This window comes from Mixophyes fleayi, chromosome 2 (assembly GCF_038048845.1).
Source record: "Mixophyes fleayi isolate aMixFle1 chromosome 2, aMixFle1.hap1, whole genome shotgun sequence".
Lineage (NCBI taxonomy): Eukaryota > Metazoa > Chordata > Amphibia > Anura > Limnodynastidae > Mixophyes > Mixophyes fleayi.
The window spans coordinates 62314420-62339971 of NC_134403.1; the positions used below are offsets into that span (position 1 = coordinate 62314420).

The 25552-nt window shown below is 41.2% G+C and overlaps 1 protein-coding gene across 3 annotated transcripts in view; it reads right to left on the reverse strand.

Moving 5' to 3' along the window:
* The window catches only part of FNDC3A (fibronectin type III domain containing 3A), a 189031-nt gene that overhangs the window by 103858 nt on the left and 59621 nt on the right, over positions 1–25552 (reverse strand). For 2 of the 3 annotated variants that reach the window (XM_075199105.1, XM_075199106.1), the window contains exon 3: positions 820–895. In XM_075199105.1, coding sequence (XP_075055206.1) covers positions 820–895 — 76 coding nt within the window. Of the gene's footprint in view, positions 1–819; positions 896–17817; positions 17996–25552 lie in introns of those variants that run through there. The other variant, XM_075199107.1, reaches the window with a different exon arrangement.

Sequence of the window (25552 nt, forward strand, 5' to 3'; positions counted from 1 at the left end):
ACCAAACACATTTACTGATGTTATAGGAATTCTTTATGCTATAAAGTTTCTATATTTTACACCAATCATGTTTTGATTACCTTTGACCTGTCACTAGTATTGGACAACTAACTGGACTTCATGTCAATGCACAAAGATACATTCCCCTGAGGAAGCGGTTACAGTACAATGAAACGTCGTCTCACTGCTGGTGCATGTTAACACAGCGCTAGAGATGAATTCTCATTTTTGGGATATACTTATGTTATTTTCTAAGCCTTATTTAATGAATATACTCACAGCTTTACACGTTTACACTGTCTATATAACTCATGGAGGGGGTGAGTCACTTGAATCAACTTGGACTTATATCTGAGAGTTCTAGAGTTTCATTACAGTTTTCTAATTGTATGGAATATAACACTTTTAAACACTTCCAAATTTCAAACCACAAAATCAAACCAGGATCTTTGGACGATTGGACAGCAAACACATCCATGGTCAGCAATCGTACTTACTTTTTCACACAAGGCTTCTTTAGGATGCCTTTTCTTGCTGAATAAATGACCAAGTAAAATATGTTACGTGTTATTTGTCACATGAGATTAGGTTTAGAGAATTGCAGGACCTGGTTAGGACTAGAGGATTTTTAAATTAAATGCCCCAATTTGTAAAAACACGGATCTGAAAGAGTGCACTTTCTTTCCTATATGGCTGCACATATACATACACACAATACATATACACATCTGATCCTATGGGAGGACTCTCCAGCATCAGGGGACCAGCTGCTGCATCATTTTTAGGCTTTATAATAAAATACTAACACAGGAATCTGACCTGTAATACACTGAAATTGCCCATCTTCTCTTCTTATTGTAAATGCTTCCCCGGGGTTGACTTGGACCAAAATAACCTGAAATAAAAAAAACACAGATAAGAGAAATCACCAATCTGTCCAGACTTGTGAACTGGCACTGACAAGACAACATAGCAGATCTCTTCCTAATCATTATGGATGTGACATTTGTGTCTGCTCCCTTGCTACTACAGAACTACAACGCATGCAATCCTGGGTCACGTCCCATGCTGCAAACCTCATCACCACTCCCATGAGCATGAAGTAATGCAACATATTGGTTATTTATATAATATACACACTTATATAATCTTCAGTTCACACTTCCATTAACGGCTGTGTTGTGTAACATGTTACCAGTGTGAGTGTTTCAATGATCTAGAAAATACCTTGAAATTAGGTAATTGTTCATTCAACCATGTGTGTCAAGACTTCATTAGTACAGTTGATAAACGGATTAAAAATGTGACAAATTAATAACTACCATTGTAGTTAGCAACAGTCTCCTATTGTATGGATACGGTCTTTTATTGCCATAAAATACCAAAGCGGTAAAGGGTATTTTTATTAGCAGGGGTTATCTGCCCTATTTGATATAAAGTGCATTATGTTGCCACCTATCAGCCACCTTGTCCTAGGTAGACAAGTTGTGATTTTCCTCATTAGGTGACCTGTAACTGTACACAACAGAGAGCAAACATAGGAATCTGAAATCTATAACACAGTAAAGGTGATAATATGATAAAATTATGAATGATTACTGCAGTGCATTTATTTCGTTCTCAAAATCCATTTATTTTGCAGAAAATATATTTATACCTGTTGCAGCAAAAGACATGTTACTTGTACTGAAGTCAATGGAGAAAGTAAACTCTACCAACCATATGTGCCACATTTCTCTGCCACAAAGTCACCAATGTGTTTCCTTACATAGGACATAATTCCACCTGAGATCTGAGCATTTGTCACCATGTGCGATACATTTGTGTAGTTATGGTATAAGGCATATGAAAATTTTTACTTAGACACAGGCATGAGCTTCAAATATCTGAAATTGTTAGGATTTAAGGTTTGTCAGGATACACTGCCTTAAATACACTAAACTTAATTTAAAAGATAACCCCGTCTATCCCCACACTGGCCCTTGCATTATCCTCTTCATTACATTACAGCAGCTCTCCTCACAGTGACTGCAGAAGGAACTGCTCTGTGTTCAGGTCTGTTTGTATAATATGATCACCAGAGAGTAGCATTTCATTTAATGCTCTTTCTAGTTTATATAACTTTCTGCATAAAAATCCCATACTTATAATACATTACTAAGCCCAAACCAATCACCATGCTACAGAGAGAAAAAGAAAACTGAAAAGGTAATTTCCTAGTAAAATACAGAGGTAAACCTCTTTATACAGAGTCAGTATAACAAGCATGTTTTCCTCAGTAATAGTGTAACTTGATATGCTAAGGTGCATTTATTTATTTTAGATCCCTGACAAAGTGCAATAAAACGAAACGCGCTGGGTTCTCTTCAATTCACATACAAAAATTGTTCCTAGTCAGCCTCAGTACTTTTACGTGCCACAACCTCTAGAGACTCCACAGCTCCGGAGAGAGAAGAAAGTTAAACTCAACGGGACAAGTTAGGGACAGTCCCTTAGTGTAAGAGTTATCCGATTATTGTTCCTTATGTAATGTTGGAAGAGACAGATTTCTTCCACAATACCACATTCTCATTTAAGAGCCATAAACCATACACAATATGTTTTGGCTGCTCTGCCTATAGGTATATTGTCTGTTTCCATGCATATCCACATTTAATCACTATGTACTTTCACCCAGCATATTTAACCCCAGTCATCTGAACCATTGTACACGCAATATATGCACTTTAGTATACTATGTACAGCACTTATGTTCCTTAGGCTGCAGTGTAAATGTCGCGGCTATCTTCTTGCACACCTATGAGGTCAGAATTTAAATACCTGTTCTAGGAAATCAGGGGAAAGAAAATGTCACAGAAGAGTTGGTAAATATAGAAGAACACTGAAAAACCCACACTATGGTACATACACCACTTCCACGTCAGAACAGCCAAGATGACACTTTTATAAATGAACATTATCTCCATGTGCTAAAACTTTTATAATGAACTTACTTTCTTTCAATGGAACAAAGCCATAGAACAGCTGAGCGTGATGAATGTCAATTAGAAGCTAAATTTGTGTCATGCTTTTGTCCAAAATTCACTGCAAGCGGATAAAGGGATTACAAAAAGGCTTTCAGCATGAGAAAAATAATTGGTAAACAGCTGTTAGGCAAGTATGATAAGTACTGTTATAGCATCTCCTAATTGAAATGTGACTAACTCAAGTAAACGAGTTCTCTGTATTCTGTCATCAGTACATCAGCTCAGGTAGAAAGGAGTCCAGCACCTGCCCTCACCTACAATAATACACAGTGCTTAAAGTATCCCCAAATCTAAAATACAAGTTGGTTTACATAAAAGAGAGTTCACAAATATACATGTAAAGGATTGAAGACAGTTATCAGAACTGGAGATATTTGAAATAAAGATGTAATTGACAGCAGATTCACTGTTAATAATCCTAATAAAGGACATCTTTGTGAATTAGGACACTACCCAAAAAGTGGACTTGTGTTTATCCAGCTGGGAGCATGGTCACAGTACATTGGTGGCTTCTACAGCTGTGTGTCTAGTGCTTCTAAATCTCTAACCCGGCCCTTACACTCCCCTGAACATCCCTCTGCATAACTTCAGAGCCGTAACTTCAAATTTTAGCGCCTGGGACGAGAAAGAAAAAACGCGTCCCACTGAGATGCCCTTATTGCACAGCCCTGCATTGCTGTGTGAAACCATGGGAAGGCCATACCTCCCAACATTACGGATGTCGGAATAAAAATCCCAACTGTCCTACTAAAAATGGTTGATAACCGAATAGTTTACATGCACAGGACATGTTAATACAATGTCATACATCAGTAAAAGCAGTGGCGAAAATGTGAATATTTCACTTGCACAGTACTGGAGAAGCATGTGGGAAAAGGGCATAGCACAGGTACATGGGGCGTGCCCACATCCCCTCAAGGGCATGTCCAGCACACCCTCTAAAAACACCCCTTCAATGCCTTGCGCACATGCTGCTAGTGTCCGCAACACTTAATGGGATATATCTCCCAAGTGTCCATGGATTGGGAGAAAACTCCAGAGACATGAAACAGTTCCCTCAAATTGGGACAGATGGGAGGTAAGATATAATATCATACCCCAATCTATAAAACGGCACGATATAAAGTCTCATAATGCCCTATCCACCTTTATACACCACTATGTGGCCTCAAAGTCAGCATATAGTCCCCAAATTTATAAGCCCAGTGCCCTCTCCACACTGCTTCCTACTGCACCATGGCTGGGCTGTCACTCACGTGTATCAGTGTAAGGGCTCACACACACATCAGTGTATGTACTAAAGATGTACTTTATACCAGCTTGTCAGGATGAAGGATATCGAAGGACTTCCCTGGTCTTAAACGTAGGAATGACATTCTTGTATAATGGGTAGCTTAAAAAGACCTCAGGCACATAAGGCAAGAAGAGAGACTATAATCATGTGTAATTATATATACCGTATATATATTTCAGTAATAATGCATAAATTCTAAAATCCCAATAAACCATGAAATCCAATCCAGGTCAGTAGTAGTATATACATAAGCACTAGGAATTTACAAAGATCCGTGACTTACCCTTGCAAATAACCATTCTAAACAAATCTATACAACATACATACATACATACATACATACATACAAACAAACAAACAAATAAACAAACAAACAGAAAGGAGGCCCTCCAACATGCAGATTACAACCATTCAATCCAATACTTCATAAACTTCAATAAAATTATCCATACCAGATTAAAAACAATAAGAGCATGTAAATGCAAAGCACAATCGGAAACACTGCATGTTACCACCAAATAACAGGAGTAACTTATATCTATACTCCATCCATTCAAACTTTGTGAATACAAACTGAGTGAGGTTCAGAACACCAAGGCGCACTGCAACACTTTTCATCCCAAGAGGACTTCATCAGGGGTGACATGGCATGCAGCGTTCAAGATTTAAGTAGTGTTAGGTAAGGGTAACACCCAATTGGAAATCAGAATCATGTATAGTAATTAACCAATGAAAATAGTAAAAAGCATGAGTGACAAATTGAATTGCCAATAACCAGTCTCCAACTTTCAGAGAACACACAAGAATATGTGCAACCTATCAGAAATAAAAGGTAGAGAGGAATGGTTTTATCTTATTTTGATAGACAACACTATAAGCCAATCAGCACTGATTATTCTATAGTAAGCCAATCCTGAATTCCATATTCTTTTTTATAACAGAACACTTACTGACTAGATCAAAGTCATGAAACATTTTTCAATAACTGCATCTTGCAATCCACTTTATTTGGTGAAGTGCTTGTGTTCAAACTGATTAAAGTAATTTATTAGTGTGTATCAAACAAGGAAAAAAGGAGAATTATAAATCAAAGCGTTTGCGGATACCCAGGTAGAATACTTCCATACTTAAAGTATACGCCAATCAAATGAACAGGTGTGTTGTTCAGTAGCCAATCAGTGGCTGGAAAGTCAGATCAGCCAATGAGAATGTAGTACTTGTATTCGCGCAGGACAAATTTTGCCTGCCTTTATCCCTTTTCTACTGTGAGGGCTTCCATCCTACCATCAGTTTGTGCGATACATCCTTCCATTTCAGACAAAAATTATCTCTTTGTCTACAGCCAAGCCCTTCCTCAAGGGTTTCGGACTGAGACGTAGGCCAACATAGATAATGTCCCAATGTAAAGAGATATTTTTTATTTTTTTTTAAAACTCTTTATTTGAAGAGGAAACAATAGGAACAGTACATACAACATTTTTGACAAGAAAAATCTTAATAATCAAGGTGTTTCCTCTGAGTTTTATACTTTTATATCGGTGGGGAGGGAAGGGGGGAGGGGGTAGAGAGGCACAAATATTGTCAACAAAATAGCTAATAAATAGATAGGCGCGTAAACTTGAAACAATGCTAAGAAAAGCTGGAACACACAGTTACAGTTGTTACGTGACAGAGAGGTAGCATATAGACATTACTCACCCACCGCGCACCATATCCAGCCTGGGGGGTCCAGAGGCACGTTATACGCTCCATGCTTGCGACATGACCTATGTACGACCGTAACTCCTGCATAGAGGGAGCCCTAGGGTCTTTCCAGTGCTTTGCTATTAGGGATTTAGCGGCTGCCAGAATATGGGAGATAAGCTTGTTAGAAGGCGCGCTTTCATCAGGTATAGGGCGAGAGAGAAGGAATGACCAGGGGTCTTTACTTATCTGTTGTTCTGACACAGAGTTTATGAGTGTAAGAACCATATTCCAGAAAGGAACTATACGAGGGCAGGTCCACCATATGTGTAGTATCGTACCTCTCTGGCCACATTCCCGCAAGCAGCTCGGAGTGGCCGTAGGAAACATTCGAGACAGCTTATCGGGAGTATAGTACCACCTATAGTACACTTTGTAGGCAGTTTCCTTAATCAAAGTAGAGATTGAGCTCTTGGCAATCCCCTCCCTGACTTCCTCCCAGCATAAGTTGTCTGGGGGAGGACCCAAGTCATTTTCCCATTCCCGCTCATGTCGTCCTGGAGTATCGAAAGTATAATCTATGAGCCAATTATAGATCTGGGAGATCATCCCTTTGGTGAGAGGTGAATGTAAACACATGTACTCAAAGGAGGTCGGGGCCCGGAGAGCCTCCTGGGGGGGCAAAGACATGGCGAAGTGTCGGACCTGGAAGTACTCAAAAAAGAGCGGACGAAACGGTTCAAATTTATGATGAAGTTCTGACATAGAAGCCCAAATTCGATTAACCACCAGGTCCGAAACCACCCGTAATCCCGCCTTTATCCAGAGTTTAAATTGCTGGGTCGAATTGCCAGGAGGGAAGTGTGGGTTGCCCCAGAGGGGGGTCAGAGGTGAAATAGGGGAGGACAATTTATATTTGACCCGGCATGAGTCCCAGAGGGATAAGCAGAATTTAAGAGATTGAAGAGAGGAGGCCGCTGGTGGTCTATCTATGTTGGCCAACCCCCAGAGTGATGCCATGGAGGGGACCCCCACATAGTGGGTCTCCAAGCCCACCCAAGCTATGGACTGGTAAGGCGCATAAGTTACCGCCACCTGGGTCAGATGGGACGCTAAATAGTAAAATTTAATGTCAGGAAAACCCCTGGCTCCCCGAGCCCTGGGCTTCTTAAGCACTGCTATTGAAATTCTAGGGGGCTTGGCACGCCATATAAACTTTAGAAAGGAGGAATGCAGATCCCTAAACACAGAGTCGGGAACCCTCACTGGGAGAGTCTGGAAAAGATACAGCAGTTTAGGGACCAAGTTCATCTTAATAGCAATAATCCTCCCCAGCCACGATATGATATAGCTCTTCCAAGTCTCCAAATCCTGTTTGATTTTTGACAGAAGGGGGGGGAAGTTTTCCCGATACAATCTCTCATAGGACGAGGTGATATAAACTCCAAGATATTTGATCTTATTTACCTGCCAACGTAGCGTAAAATTTGTCTGTAAGCTGGACCTAAGGGAAGGGGAAGCGTGGAGGAGCGTGGCCTCTGATTTAACAAAATTAATTTTATAGCCAGACAGGAGGCCATATTCATCGATAAGTTTATATAAGGCGGGTAAAGACTCCTGAGCATTTGTCAGAGAAAGAAGTATGTCATCCGCGAAGAGAGATATCTTGAAATCCCGCGGCCCCACTGTCACACCCGAGATCAATGTCGACTGTCTGATCATCGCCGCCAGGGGTTCTATCACTAAAGCAAAGATTAAGGGCGAAAGGGGGCATCCCTGTCTCGTCCCGTTGGAGAGGAAAAGAGGGTCGGAAAGAGACCCATTAACCAGTACCCTAGCTGAGGGAGAATTATAGAGGGCAGATACCCCAGTCAGAAATTCAGCCGTGAAGCCGTACGCCTTCAGCGCTAGGGTCATAAAATCCCAAGAAATCCGATCGAACGCCTTCTCGGCATCTAGTGAGAGCATCATGGCCGGGAGGCGCCTGTGATTAATAATTTGAACAAGGTCAATCGCGCGGCGAGTATTATCCCTCGCCTGGCGACCCGGGATGAAACCCACTTGATCATGATGAATTAGACCCGGAAGAACTTCATTCAGCCGGTTAGCCAGGATCTTTGCATATAACTTAATGTCAACATTGAGAAGGGAGACGGGACGGTAGCTTGCACAGTCGCTAGGGTCTTTTCCCTCCTTATGTATAACTACAATCCGCGCCTCTAGCATTGTTTTCGGGAAGGGTTCACCATGTAACACAGCATTGAACAGGGAGCGGAGGTGAGGAACCAAGGTCTGGGAAAATCTTTTATAGTAGGCTGCGGAGAAGCCGTCAGGCCCTGGGGCCTTGGAGGTCTTTTGGGCTTTGATGACTGCCAGTATTTCCTCCGAAATAATCTCCTCATTTAGTTGTTGGATTAGGCTACTGGAAAGGGTAGGGAGGTTCGCTTGCCGCAAAAAAGCTGCTATTGTGTCCGCAGGAGGGGCACTCCCGGGATTCAGAGCATCCAAGTTATACAGTGAAGAATAAAATTTCTGAAACTCTCGCCCTATCTGATCGGGACGGTAAATAGGTAGGCCGGAAGGAGACTTCAGGGCCATGACGTTGTTTTGAGATCTCTGGGCCCTTAGACGGGAAGCTAGTATTCTGTCAATTTTATCTCCCTTTTCGTAGAACATCTGCTTCAGCCGTTTCAAGGCCGATGCAGTGGATTCGGAGAGTAGGAGGTTCAAATCAGATCTCACCTTTAGGCGTTTGGTCAGTATCTCGTCATTTGGGGAGAGTTTATGCTGTCTCTCCAAAGTCTGGAGTTGAATAGTTAGTGACGCACGTTTAGAGGTGGCCAGCTTCTTACGGCGCGAGGCCATGCTGATAAGATGGCCATGCACCACTGCCTTATGGGCTTCCCAGAGGGTCATGGGGGAAGTATCAGGGAGATCATTAAAGAGAAAATGCTCCTCAAGAATGGTCCGGAGCTCTAAGATAAGTAACTGATCATGGAGAATGGAGTCATTAATACGCCACGAGGCGGGGCAAGGACGGGGTTCAATATCTGATAGGTCAGCTGATATAGGAGAGTGGTCAGACCAAACCATCGGGTGTATGTGAGCCGCCCTGAGTCTTAAAGACAAATCGTGGCTGAGGAAGACCATGTCTATTCGTGAGTAGGTACCATGAACCGGGGAGTTGAATGTGTAATCTCGGGATGAGGGTTCCCTGAGCCTCCAGGAGTCAAAGAGGAGATGATGGGAAAGAAGGGAAACCAAGGCCTTAGATTTACGGGACTCCGAGCCACAAACGGCGGGAGGCAAGGTGGACGATCTGTCTATGGTAACATCTACTACAACATTTAAGTCCCCTGCCATAATCACTTCTCCCTGGCGTACCTGAGAGAGCAAAGAATCTAGGGCAGCCAGGAATGAACGCTGGTTTTGGTTTGGGCCATAAACATTAACTAGGGTGCATATAGTATTATTAAGTTTGCCCACTAGGATTAGAAATCGATCTTCAGGGTCAGAGTGAGATGTCAAGAGCTCAAATGTTATGTGAGATGCAAAAAGTGTAGCTACTCCTCTCTTTTTCTGTCTGGGGTCACAAGCATGGAAAGCAGAAGGGTACTGTTTAGATTTCAGTTCTGGGTGTGAATGGCGGGTAAAATGTGTTTCCTGAAGAAAAACTATATCTGCTCTATGTTGTTTAAGTGTGAGATAAAGTGTTGTACGCTTTTGTGGGCTGTTCAAACCTTTGACGTTCGTAAAGAGATATTTTTTGAGCCCATCATGTTGTCTTTATTGGTGTCTTGAGGCATGCTTATATTTACATTACAGTTAAAGGTCATAGGTCATACAGCATTGGAGTACCAGACATACTAAAGTCTGGTCAGTGTAAGATTTAGAGTAACGGAAATACCCCAAAGAAACTTGTGGGGACTGTGAAAATAAACAGCTAATTATCTGAGAAGTAAATCCATTGTAGGTTACATCTAGCTTACCTGAGAAACACGTCTGTTACATGACAACGGGCTCCCTCCCTGGTGTAATGAGATGGGGAGGACTGTACAGATGAGAAAGTATGAATGAATAGGAGCAAACTTTGAGTGATGATGAGACAAGTTAGGTTCTTGTGGGGCCAACATTTAAATGAAATTAAGAAACTCATGCTAGGATTGGTTTCTTCTCCAATTTTCGCTTCAAATTTGGTTAGTAGGTGCTGAATATCAGGCTCCCTGGTGGGCCTAGATCTTCCCCCAGAATAACACTGAAGAATTCATGAAGACTTGTGTGTAGGAGTGTAACTGAAGTAGGTTCAGATAAACGGAGGAGACACAGGACTAAATTAGTGTCTCCAGAAGCAGTTATCACCCAAAATACATCATTGAATTCTACCTCCATAAGAGATGCTAATTATAAAAACAGCCTGTAGACAAAGAACACGTTCAATAGTGTTTTGAGGAACAAAAGTCTTGGTAATTTATGTAAAAAAATCAGTAAAGCATAAACTTCAGATTTTCCACTCATCTCCTCAACCCCATTGTGCTTTGAAAAATAAAATGTCTGGAAAAAGACTTAAAAAAAAGACTGACACAAACAAAACAGGTATTAGAGCAAGTCACACTCGCATACCAGAATCCTGGCATAATCCTGTGTATAGATTACAGGAAACAAGATTATTTCTAGTAGATGATCCCAGTGTCAGGAAATGTTTTCACTCAGACACAATTGTTAATCTGAAGTCACGTGACAATTGAGTGGACCAGTTTCTAGAAGTGCAGGCAGACATTTCTGTGCTAACCAATATTCATTAAAATGTACGCTTGTAATTTCATTAAGACCCAGTGACCTCACTCATGTCATGAAGTAAATAATTGGGAAAGTTTAAAAACATCTATCAATCTATCTTACATTGCACAGATCAGTGACATCCAAGGGTTACACAGAAATACAATTGTGATTTATGAGTTGAACATACTAAAGATATATGTGTGTGTGAGTGTGTGTATATATATATATATATATATATATATATATATATATATATATATATATATATATATATATATATATATATATATATATATATATAATCTCATTTGTAAAACGCCAATTAACTTCAAATTTTCACATAGATGTGCAAATACATGTGCACAGCCATATTATCCCACTAATGCAAAATAACTGGCGACAAATACAATGGAGATGATACATTACTTGGTTATTCAGATAACATGTCGATCCTTTATTATGAGAATAATAAATTCAACTGCTAGAGTAATTAACACACTCCTTTTTTATTACATCACACACTCTTATTATGACCCAAGACACTAACAAGCATATCGTACAGTCTGTAAGCATCTCACTAGCGGCCCCCAAACTGTCCAGTGCACACCATGATATATATCCAGTATACAGCACAGACCCCCATCTCATAATTACAGTAGGGGGAGAGTTGTTTCTCCAGGAGTTCCTTCCAATTTTGTTATGTATCCTGGCCCAACAACCCAGGGGGAGTCAAGTAAAGAGGCACCAGCTTTTTGCTAGTATTTACTATAGCAGGTGGTCACACTGCCTTACTTGCCAACTCTCCCGGAAAGTCCGGGAGACTTCCAGGAGAGCTGGTGTTTCTCCCGCATCCCGCAATTCCCTTGGCAAAATGACGCGATTCTCAGCGAATCACGTCATTTTGGCTCCGCCCCCCACGACAAAACGTCATTTTACTTGTGTGGGGCGAGGCCTAAATAGCGCAATTCAAGTCGCCCTGCCCCCTCCATCTAGTCACACCCCTCTCCCGGACGTTGCCTACTGAAAGTAGGCAAGTATGCACTATGCTAGTGGTGTCCTTTTATAGTGGAAACCAACAAAGACTGTTTAAAAATTTTAGAGGGAGAACACTGCAAGTTTTTTTTTTATTATTTTAATTACGACACTGTACATGAGGATTGGTGAAACAAAAGCAGTGACTCTGAATATGAGTACGCTCTGTCTATATGGCCCCTGCCGTATGCAGATAGAACACACTGCAGGATACGCACAATACATATGTGCAATATGAAGTCCCATCAGAATGCACAGATAAAAAAAAAATATTAAATACATTAATACCTGCTAATAATATAATAAGTAAAAAATACACTGAAAGATTTTCTACATGAAATTTATCAGGTTGCATTTTTACAGTAGTTTTTAATTGCAAAACACATGTCCTGGCATGTATACGCGACCGTTATCACCATCACTTATACCTGCCCTGGAGCAAGCAATACGGCTAAAAATCACGTACTTAGCAGATGGCAAGAGCTTGAATTTAACACTGCAGTGTGCACGCAATCTTAGCACACCCTGACTGTACATTGCCAACGCGCATACGCCCCTTCCCTCCCCGTTCCAAGATAAATTGGATGCACTTGCGGTCACTGGCATATAGTACACACACTATATATATATATATATATATATAGTCGAAGTCAGCAAATTGGATTAAGTCATTTCAATTAATATCGAGCAAACTTGATTGTCTTTGTCTGAAATTATGCGTAGAGCACGCTACCGCGTAAAAGGGCGTATCCAGCCGCACCACGTGTCAATAAACAGTTTCTACACTTTTACACACATTCGCACAAACATAAACATTTGTAAATAGTTGTAGTTGCAACACATAGTCATTTATGTCGAAATATAGTAGAATTCATGTTTAATAAAGGAGGTATATGCATACTAGTGAAACCTACGGTTCAGGTTAAGGGAAATGTGTCATGTCTGATATCATATTTATCCCCTTTACATCAGCAGCTGTCCAGTGCATTCGGCGAAGAGATTGCACATTGCATACTCTAGTTATTGTTCGGGAATAAACCTTTAATATGATATTGACTGTGAAATGCTAATGGACTGATTGTAATTGGAGTTTTGGCGGGAAGAACAGAGCTCATCCCCTGGAGAGATGACCCCCACCTTTGGATTCCTTAGATTGAATCAGCCTATGATGTGTAACCCCCTGGACCCTCCTGATGCCTGGACCAATAGAAGCAAGCTATCCCATCTGCATTGTTTCACTGTATCTCTGTTTGCATATAAGCAGTAGCTCTTATGTAGTGTTCAGTCACTTTAAGCTTCCGATTGGCTCCAGCTTGTTCTAACCTCATTTTAAAAAATAGAATAGTTTCCGATTCTAGCCAGGCACGATTACCACCCCTTCCTTCTCTATAGCTTCTACATATCTATAAAGGAATTTTATTAAGAAATAGGCCAATTATTCTTGATTGCATTTAAGAAATTCTGAAATAGTCTCTTTAAGGCTCTTTCACACCCATCTGCTGTTAATGTACATTCAGCCACAAACACCCCTCAACCAAAATAGGTTGAGTCGTTTCTGATGGGCTGAAAATTCAGAACTTGAACTACCCGTTTGTCATGCAATAATGTATACTACCAGTACACTAGATTGTATTGGCAAAAATGCATTGAAAACATTTAAAAACACAACACTAAAATGTCGCTACTACGCTTGTTAGTTTTCATGTGTTTTTACCAGTTTTCAGCACATATTTGTAATGCCCTCTAGGCTGATCTGCAACACTTCCGTCCTATACTTCAGCTATCAGTTGAGGAATAGTGATACTTGTTTAACTTTAAGGTCGAGTACACGCTACAGGCTTTTTACCAGATTATCAAGCCAATCACACGACAAACAACAGTTTGACCCGATATTGCAATAATGTGCACACTAAAACGATGAACACTTATCGTTTCAAAGCGTATTGTTTGATTGGATTTAAAAACTGGACTAAAAATCATGTGCAACGATGGTGTCCTGTGGCTGGATCACTTATAAATAACTTAATGTAATAATATATTTCAATTATTAGCACAGTGTGCCAATTTATATAATTAGAAATGTACTGATTCTTGATAGTGTGTATTAGAAATGTACTTATTTTATTTATATTGGGTTATATTTCTGTATAGGAAATGCATTCATTTGTAATATATTGATTTGTAACTTCTGAGACAGGATGTCATGATTGGATTTGTATAACTTTTCTAAAAAAAAAAGTCCCTCATGTTAATTAGACATTTTCATCTCAATGGACAACACCTCTGTTTAGCTTGTATATACTACAGGGGACCGCTGCCTCTCTGTGTGGCTTGTTTGCTGCATCTCAGATCCGGTCTTAATAATGCACACAGCAGTTTTTGGGGAAATCGCAGATTAGTGTAAATTTTGTTAACTTTGCATTGCATTGCATTTAAATCCATGTTTTGGGAAACATATTGCATCCTGATACTAAAAATAACTCAGACATGTTGGGGACGGGGAGGATCAGGGATTGGCGTTAACCGCTGCCGACGTGTCACAATGTGTATAAAAAGAGCACTAGTTTGTACTGAAATGTATCACACCATCTATACTTCTGGAAATACCACTAGTACCGCAGATTGGCGTTTAATAGTCCTTATTAGGTGTATTTGAGCTAACAAAACATCCTTGCTTCAAGAAACTGCTTTGCTCGCAACCTGCAGCTCTTGCCAGTGTGATAGACTGGGGGGTAACCATCCACAGCAACCCTAATCCGAAGACAAGAGATCAGGTATACCAGTCAAGGTATATATATATATATAGCAGCGACCAGTTACCCAGAAAGAAGTGGTTCTAGGTGCCGGTGTAGGAGCCTAGTGGTGGCCCCTCCTACTGCAGATAGAGCGCGCATTTGGGATAATGAAAATGAGACAGTGGTAGGCAAGTCCAGCCGGTCCCCAGCAACACAACAGACAGGGTGGCATAGGCGGTCCATCTTGTCACACATTCCAGTTCTGTAGTGTGTAGATAATCATGACCAGCCGTGTAGGCAGATCTCTATGGAGTGTGCAGAGTCACAATCTTTTCAGCAGATGGTTATGGCAGATGAAGAGCACAGATCTGAAGGTAAACCTTGTAAAACGTGTATAGTGTGTGCACATGAATCGGCATGCTGATTGGGACTTTTAGTCGTTTGTAAAATCGCTAAAAATTTTCTGTAGTGTCCACCCAGCCTAAATATCTTTGATATTTTAAATCCACATGACTATACAGTGCCAGACTTATTTTTTGGGATTATAACACTATATACTGTGATGTTATTTCACTCTGCTATTTAATACAAAATATTGAAAATCTACATGTGTTTAATCCCCTTTATCCAGTTTTTGGGCCCCATTCGCTCTTTAATTCTTTATTCTTATACAATATTTCACCTTATCACTAAAAGACTAAAGTATTGTACTCTACCACAAGTATTGAATGAATGTAAAGAAATTAAATGAAAACTGGGGTCCAAGTGGGGTGCGACCACATTGTGCAAACTAAAAGACATTGATCCTGTGCCCAAAGAAAATATTAATGCTATTTTAGCTATTTCAAACAGTAATCTGTATGAAAAAGAGGAAATGTGACCAAACCCTTAATGTATTTCTTTCCCTCCCAATTCAACTTGTGTCAGGTGAATCCCTAGGTGTCTAATAGCTGCTATTTCTTGAGGAGTACTTGCCTTTAAACGCTGTGTGCAGGTAAGACTCAAACCGGTTACAAAGCATAGCAATGAACATGTTAAAAATCAGATTGACTTCATGTTTATATTTAGCGTAGGACTGGCCAGGAGGGCAAGATTTTGACATGGTTTGGCATCATTAGTCCAAAGAATTTGGGCAGCTTCGTGGTTAGCACTTCTGCCTCACAGAACTGGGGTCATGAGTTCATTTCCCGACCATGGCCTTATCTGTGTAGAGTTTGCGTGGGTTTCCTCCGGGTGCTCCAGTTTCCTCCCACACTCCAAAAACATACTGGTAGGTCAATTGGCTGCTATGAAATTGCCTTTAGTCTCTCTCTTGGTCTGTGTGTGTGTGTGTGTGTGTGTGTGTGTGTGTGTGTGTGTGTATGTATATGTTAGGGGATTTAGACTGTAAGCTCCAATGGGGCAGAGTCTGATTTGAATGAGTTCTCTGTACAGTGCTGCGGAATTAGTGGTGCTATATAAATAGATGATGATGATGATACAGAAGCTCCTGTCACGCATGTAAATAGCCTTATTCTATTTTCACACACACAATGTTCATATATTTTAAAAATAAAAACAAATATTTGCAAACTTATTTTTCACTGAAAATTGCCAACATTAAAAGAAATAGTTTTAATCTAAGAAATGAATTATAATGACACAATCTGTCCTCTGAAGAAACTGCAGCACAGATGTGCATTAAGAAAAGTGACTCATCGCTTAACCTTGAGTTGCACACAGCACAACGCTGTGGTCTGAGAATTCAATGGCCGTTATGAAAAGCATCTACCCTGCACGTACAATAAGACTCAAACTAATGAATGAAACACGTTTCTAAAATGAGTGAAAGAAATAGGCATTTGTGGATGCGCGTGCTTATAGGTAGTGAGAAAAGAAGAGAAAAAGTTGAGGGTTGACAGCAAGAGACATTTTCCCATCCGGTCTGACACCTTGCGCTGTTACAGGGTCCCTTCCAGAGACATACTGGTTTTTATCAGGTTAAATCTGGCTGTCCTTAGTTTGCACAATAAGAACTTGTCTTTTTATTTATTGTTTTAATACAAATCAGTAATACTTGGCCCTATATGATATTATAAAATGCCTCACATAACCGATTCCTTCTCCTTGTAGATTAAATATTTAAATAGTTCCTCAATTGGTGAACTACATGAATAAACATGAGCACAAAATCAGACATTTGATCTTCCTCCACAGCCAGGAAAAATGATCCCCTCTGCCCCCAACAACAATAAAAGAGATAAAACAAAGGACAAAACACTGCATTATTCCCACAGTCTAGGAATCCCCAAGTAATTTGGGCATTGCAGAAAAACACACAAATCCCACATCATGGGAAAACCCCGCCCCTCCAGCTTGTCTGTCATGATGGTGACAGGTCAATGGCAGGTACAGTCACCTTTGCCTTTCTGTACCAAAACCACGCTGAGGAAATACTTTGTAATAGAGATTGGCTATATGGAAGGGTTTCAATATTTTACAATAACAAAGGGGTAGGTGTAGGAAAAGTAAATGCCTACTTGAGTCACTGAGTGATGTCACCGAGGAATGAGGCACAAAGTGATGTCACTAGTTCTTAATAAATTGATAAGCAGAGGATTGTTTCAGGCCCAAAAATGGCTGCCTCCATTGCATAGGTGTCGGGTCCACTTTAAGATCTAGTTAATAATTAAAAGTCTGTAAATTAAAATAAACTCAGTTTTGGAAAAAAAACGGATAAAACTCGATATAGACATTGCCGAGAAAGAAATAGGATTTATTAATCGTATATATCTTGAAAGTTGCACAGAAAGTCAAGAAAACAAGTCAAATGCTCTACTAAGCACCTTCAACCAAAAATGACAACATGCCACATTAAACACTTCTAAACTGTCTACTAACCCAGGATTCTATAGAGCTTTATAGCCCTCAGACAATGCTTTAACTCTCCCGCAGCCAGAACAGCCTGCTCAGTGTTGCAGACATCACTAGCTGGCATTTCAGTGATTCATTAAGACACATCAGTTTGACATTTGTCAGACCCCACTGAGAGCACTGCAGGGATGTACCCAGACACAATGGCTAAATTAATCCCACCCAAGAGTCACTCTGAAAAACTGAACACATGCCATGAACCAGACTGTGTCTTGGGAACGTTCACAAAGCCTTCCCCTTCTTGTCCCTTTGTGCTGCACATTAGCTAACAAAATCTATCAGCCTTGCAATTCGGCAAGATGCAAGATCCAACAAAACATCTGCAAAACAGAGACCCCTTAACACTTCCACTTACTGTTGCTCGCATCCTTTGATGTTGCTCATTCAAGAGGCGTTAGCACGCTGACAAAGGCTGCAGGGAGGCTCTAGAGTCCAATCTGTTCCATTCACTATACAGTGAGATAAGCAGAACTGACGTCTAGGTCATCAGGCCCTTTTCTGCTGAACAAGGCAACCTAACCTACCTCCAGACTTTAGATAACATTGGATTTTTGTGGCCCCTTATCTTACAGTCCATGGATAAATGTATGAGGGAGCTGAATGTTAAAAGGTATGACCAATTATCAGTGCAGTCATCAATACCTACCTCAGGGCTCGCTTCCTATCAAATCAGCCAATGTGCAGGGAGCTTCCTACTGTAGACGAATGTATCAGGTTTCCATGGAAACTAAATCAACAAATAGCTGCGGCAGCATCTGTTTCTGGATTATCCAACGTCAGCCAGCAGAAGGTTAGGATTTAAGAGAACTCAAGCATCCAAATGCCCCCTTGTAATGCCACATTTTATATTTAATACAGATTCCAAAATAAAAGTCGCAGCTTTTCCTGTCCTCCTGCATCTAACTCAAAACGGGGCACAGGAAGGCTGCCATGGCAACAGGAACTCTGCACTTCAGCGTTACCAGCTAGCAGTCAAAAGCCGGGTGGCCAGGAAAGCGATGCTGTTTGTCCTGCAGTGGGGAACAGAAATCGTCTACTACAATCCCACTCACTGGACCAGCTGCAGATATACAGAATAGCTGTGTAGTAACCAGGCATGTAAGGGGTTAGTCAGCTTTAACATTTGTTGCTTTCAGTGACAATGGAAATGATGATATCTCTACTTCAATCTTATAACTGGTAGATCTGATTCACAAGTTAAGAGTTCACACTATTAAAATTGATAGAACAGTTGATGACCCCTGATGTCAGGTGTTTCCAATACATCAATAAATACATATTAAGTCTACAGTCATAGATGAATGTGCCTTCAAAGACAAGCACAGGTATGTCATGCTTTTATTTAGTGCCACAAATCACCATAGCAGGGGAAACATAGAACAACATAAACATAGAATTTGATGGCAGACAATAACCACAATACCAGTCATCTGGTCATTTTAACACCTAGACACATCAGACCCTGCTTGATCCTTACCTTTTGCCTTTTTTAACTTGGGAAAGCCTCCCCTATACTGAGAATATTTAAATTCCCTTACCATGGTAGTGTTTACCACCTCTGTAAGAAGGCTATTCCACCTATCTACTACTCTGTGTATTTTTTTCTCAAGTTTCCCTTAACCCTGCAACCTCCACGTATTAATGCAAGTCCTCTTGTTGTAATACTTCCCATCCTCTGTAGAACACTTTTATTACCTTAACACCTTTCATGTATAAGCTTCTATCATATCCATCCTCTACCTTCTCTGCTCCAAGCTACACAAATTGAGATCATTTAGTTCTTCTAGAGACTTAAGTGCATGATTTTGTGGCATTAAACTGTAGCTGCCACACTCTCATTCCTCTAATCTGTTATATATCTGTAAGAAAAAAAGGAAAGCAGACTTTACCTGTAATACAATCAATAATGTCACCAATAAAGATATTAAAGAGTCCTGATCCAAGCACTGATCCTTGAGGGACGGTCCTGATAACATCTCCATCTTCTGTATCTATTCCATTTGATACAAATCTCAGTTTTCTGCACTTCCATACTACATTCTATACAAACACTATTGTATCCACTCAACTACTTTTAAATCCAATCCCAAGCAGCCCAACTATTTATCAGTCTTCACTGTAGGACTTCATCAAAAGCCTTACTGAAGTCCTATATGCTATATCTACTGATCCACCTTAATCTATTATATTGGTCACCCAGACAAAAAAAAAAAAAAAGTTTCAGCCTTGTTTGACATGATCTCCCCCAGTAAAGCCACACTGTTTCAGGTTTTGCAAGTTGCTGGATTTAAGATATTCTGCAATCCTTTCTTTCAGCCGAGCTTCCAATATTTTGCCCACTAGTGATTTCAGACTCACTGGTCTGTAGTTTCTCTACTTCCACTTTTGTGACTCGGGTCTACACTAAGCTCTTCTGCAGCCATCTGGGTCTACTCCAGTTAAAAGGGACTGGTTGAATAATTCAGTAAATATCATAAGCAGCACTCCTGAAGCGGTTTTAGTATTATATGACATATCCCATCTGGCCCTGTAACCTGTCTACTTTCGGGTTTGTAAGGTCGGTCAGGATCCTCTACTCTGCACATTGACTCCTGTCAACCCACTATTAATATTGCTGCTACTCAACCCTTTCCTTCCTCTAATACTGTAAACACAGAACAGAAATACTTATTTAGGTATATCCTTGCCTCCCTAATCAAGTCTTTACCCCTCTATCTTTAGTCTTATTACTTCTTTTGTTTAGAGGCCAATTGATTAGCCTAGCCTCGCACCAGAAAAAACTACATAGGCAGACCGTTACCAAATTAGTGGACATTTTTGTTATCGCCAAAGAGGGGCGAGAACCTATTCACTGTGAGAGCTATCGACCCATTTCTCTACTGAATGTAGATTTAAAACTAATTTGCCAAGCTATTAGCTAACAGACTAGCCCGAGTGATTCCCGCACTGGTCCACCCTGACCAGGCGGGCCTCATCCCTGCCCGCCAAGGAACAGATAACACAGGACATGCAATTGTCCTAATCGAATCGGCTAACCAGTCCCGGACCCCCGCCCTGGTGGTATCTCTTGATACAGAAAAGACTTTCGACAGGGTGTCTTGGCCATTCATGAGAGCTACCCTCAAAAAAAATGGGATTTAAAGGACAATTTATGTGCGGACTAGCCTCCTTATATCATAACCACTCAACTACAGTGTGGGCTAACAGCGCCGTGTCACCTCCATTTCAAATAATGAATGGTACTCATCAAGGATGTCCTCTCTCCCCTTTGCTATTTGCCCTAACAATTGAGCCACTGGCATCCTGAGTTCGCAATAACCCAATGATCGTAGGGATACAAGCGGGTGTAACAGACTACAAAATCTCCATGTACGCAGACGATATTTTACTGACAATCACAAATCCTCTCACTTCCCTTCTCTCTTTACAGAATGAACTACACAACTATGGAGCAGTCTCTAACTTTTGAAATCAATATGGATAAATCTGAAATCCTCTCAATGTATCCCTCGACTATTAGACTCCCTCAAGCGTCAATCAACTTTTAGATGCAACCAGATAGGCTTAAATACCTAGGAATCTATTTAACGGGTCAATATAGTCAACTGTATGCTGCTTACTTCCCTCGACTTTTGAACTCACTTAAACGGGATCTTGAGAAATGGGATAGCCTGTACATCTCGTGGCTGGGTCGCATAACGGCGGTAAAAATTGATTTACTGCCACAGATCCTTTACTTATTTCAGGCGCTACCTATACGAGTTCCATCACTTGCACTAAAGACCCTGCAGAAGCAAATTGCTCAATTTATCTAAGCAGGAAAGCGACCCCGCGTACAAGCCCGCACACTTCATCGCCGAACCTCGGAGGCAGGATTGGGTCTCCCAAATCTCTCTAAATATTACATCGCTGCACTCCTAACCCAACTAGTCCTATTTCACTCTCCATCTGGTACGAGGTTATGGGTTGACATAGAAGCCAACCATATGCACCTTCTCTCACCCTAATACCCTCTTATGGATATCGATCAAACACCCGCTGCCACTCTCCTCACTTCCACCCACTACTCACTTTTCACTCCAGATATGGGACTACTGTACCCGAACATTTCATCTGTTAGCACATCACAAAATTATGTTTCCAGTGTGGAACAACCCAGCCTTCCCCCCTGGACAACAACAATCCTTTTCTCAGCTCTGGTCCTCATGTGGATTCAGGTTCTTGACAGACATATCCCCTTTGCATATTTTTCCTGAATTTACGGACCTTCAACGACGACACGACATTCCTCATAACAGCTTTTACCAATACCTCCAGCTGAGACACTTGTATCATTCAATTCCAGCATTTAAAACTATTTACCAACTTACTCCTTTAGAATCCTTCTGTGAAAGCAAATCCCCCCTACTGGTTTAATCTCGACATTTTACAGCCTTTTGGTGGCATTTCATCAACCTGACAAAGATCGATATGAGCTTAAGCGGGAGGAAGACCTTGGAGAGGTGTGAGAGGTGGAGGAATGGGCCAGGATTAGAGCACGTGTCGCCAAGAGCTCTGTGTGTGTGAAGACCAAGGAGAATGCATATAAGTTACTTTATAGATGGTATTTGGTCCCCACTTGCCTAAAAGCCATTTATCCTGACACCTCTAACTTATGCTGGAGGGCCTGTGGACAAGAGGGTTCTTTCCATCACATATGGTGGTCATGCCCTAGGATGGTGGTATTCTGGCAAAAAGTCCATAATCTAATTCATAGAGTCACCACACTACAAATCCCCCCTGTCCTTCCTACACACTCCTACATAGAATTGACCCAGACATTGGCAAACATACAGCAGCACTCGTGGGCCATATTCTTAACGCCACTAAGTGTGCAGTGGCAGCAAATTGGGAAAAATCTGAACCCTCTACTTTAACTGAAATCATTAACAGAATATGGCAGACTTATCGTTGTGAGCATATCACAAGTATAATAAACGATCAGCCCATTAAGTTCTGGAATATCTGGCAACCTTGGCTTGCCATCTATGGAACAGATCAACCAAGGACCAATTAAAATAGAGAACGATATTGTGACTTCGGTTGCAAATGGTATACTAAACATTTGGCAGACAACAGGATGCCAGGCTGAGCTTCCCTCCTCTTCCTCCCCCCTCCTTTTTCCCGGTTTTCTTTCTCTCATTTTTTTTTCCATCCGCATCTGTTATTTAGCATTATAACAATGTTCTTATTAGTTTACTTTTATTAACAAATTGCTTGATTTACAGTCTAATCTGTATGCTGTTAAAACTGAAAAACTCACAGTAAAATATATATATTTTTTTTAAAGTATAACTTTTTGGGTTTTACTCCTTTCATGTATATATCCAAGAAAGCTTATATGCCATTTTCTCCTTTTGGTCCTGTGGAGCAGCAGTTACTACTTGATTTCAAGGACAACAATAGGCATAGAAATATAATAAAAAAAAAAAAAGAACTAAACCATCCGCATGAGACAGAACACTTATAACAGAAGTAATGTCACCTAATGATCTCCACCTCCCCTGTATAGCCAACAGGTGGTGCTGGGAAACCATCAAGTCTGCACTCAGCTCTCTTGCTGTAGATACAATGCAGCTTACACTGTGGTATTTACAGAGGGTAACCAGTCCTATTAAACAGTGGCTCTACTGACTTCTATTTAGGAGGACTGGACAGATGAAGTCCTCCAGCAGAGTGAGCCACGGCACAACTGGCATCCCTTCTTCATGTAATGGGGACAAGATAAATTAGAGGGGGCTCCCACTTTAAACAAACACCGTACTAAATTTTCTAGCTTTCTATTCACAATACTTAAAAGGCGGCCCCACTCATGAAGCCCTCACCATTCTATGTAGCAGGACCACGGTACACGGGTCACTCGCCATTCTATGTAGCAGGACCACGCACGGTACACGGGTCCCTCACCATTCTATGTAGCAGGACCACGGTACATGAATCCATCGCCATTCTATGTAGCAGGACCACGGTACACTGGTCCCCTCGCCATTCTATGTAGCAGGACCACGGTACACGGGCCCCTCGCCATTCTATGTAGCAGGACCACGGTACACGGGTCCCTCGCCATTCTATGTAGCAGGACCACGGTACACGGGTCCCTCGCCATTCTATGTAGCAGGACCACGGTACACGGGTCCCTCGCCATTCTATGTAGCAGGACCACGGTACACGGGTCCCTCGCCATTCTATGTAGCAGGACCACGGTACACGGGTCCCTCGCCATTCTATGTAGCAGGACCACGGTACACGGGTCCCTCGCCATTCTATGTAGCAGGACCACCGTACACGGGTCCCTCGCCATTCTATGTAGCAGGACCATGGTACACGGGTCCCTCGCCATTCTATGTAGCAGGACCATGGTACATGGGTCCCTCGCCATTCTATGTAGCAGGACCATGGTACACGGGTCCCTCGCCATTCTATGTAGCAGGACCACGGTACACGGGTCCCTCGCCATTCTATGTAGCAGGACCACGGTACACGGGTCCCTCGCCATTCTATGTAGCAGGACCATGGTACATGGGTCCCTCGCCATTCTATGTAGCAGGACCATGGTACATGGGTCCCTCGCCATTCTATGTAGCAGGACCATGGTACATGGGTCCCGTCCCATTCTATGTAGCAGGACCATGGTACATGGGTCCCATCCCATTCTATGTAGAAGGATCATGGTACATGGGTCCCTCCCCATTCTATGTGGCAGGATCACGGTACATGGGTCCCTCCCCATTCTATGTGGCAGGATCACGGTACATGGGTCCCATCCCATTCTATGTAGCAGGATCACGGTACATGGGTCCCTCCCCATTCTATGTGGCAGGATCACGGTACATGGGTCCCTCCCCATTCTATGTGGCAGTACCACAGTACACCTACAGCTGGGACACTGCTCAGCTCTTTATTACCAGCTCTGATTGAAAGCCCTAGATCGGTTGTGCCAGATCTCTCCTACTACGGAGAGACTCTAGCAGAGGTCTGGGCTATAAGTATGTGCCATGGACTTGCTAAATAGTGGGGGTCATGGAGAGGTACTTTCATTGTTGGGTGGTTGGATGATATAGTAGAAGTGTTATTTTCAAGTGTATAACCACTTTAAGATGTTTGAACAAGCCCTTTAAAGGTAAACAAAATCAAAGAAAAAGTATTTGTTCTAGAAGTAGTAGGGTGCGCTGCAGGGACTTTACTTTAATTTCCAGAATAGCTCTATTCCATTTTGACCTATATGCTATGTGCTATGTGTATGCAGACAGGTTTGACCTCACAGGTACCATGCACTGAAAGGCATATAATAATAATAATAATAATAATAATAATAATAATAAATGTTTTGGTATTATAATAATAAATAATATCATCAACATACCTTTTTTTTTTTATAAAATAGACATTACGAATAACAAATATTAAATAAAATAGCTGAACCTTTCCATGTTCATTGGATTTTCGTTTATCAGTATTTTTCTCATTACTGTAACATAGGTAAGAAAGGTTTTATGTATATCAGCAGTTATCATGCCTATATCACTTTCAAATGTATAAAAATAGGTCTCTTGCATTACACAGCTGTTACTTTTTAAAAAGCCATTACAAAAAGTAATTAACAAAATCACAAGTACATCTGTATTACAGCTACAGAGTTCACTGGTGCAAACTAAGAAGCAATATCATAACATAACACAAATCGGCAGTAATGCGTTCAAACTTGTGTTCTGCTCAAACAAGGCCATTTACTGGAGAAAAGTTGTATGCACTCATGTCCCAGACTCTGTCCGTAGTACTGACAGAGGTAATGGCACAGACTGTACAAAGTCACTGAACAGTCACTAAGGAGCTGAACTAGTAACAAGTCAACAGTCAAGTCAACAGTCAAGTCAAGTCAAGGTTGCCTTATACCTAGCACCAGATAAAGGTGAATGACACCCACCATAGGCCAACAAAAATATTGGAAAGTTGATAGAGACATTTAAACAATTTTATGCCATCTTGACATAATACTGTGTATATAACAGTTTAATGTTCTACTCAATCCCCCAAAGTCTGCAATCAGAATG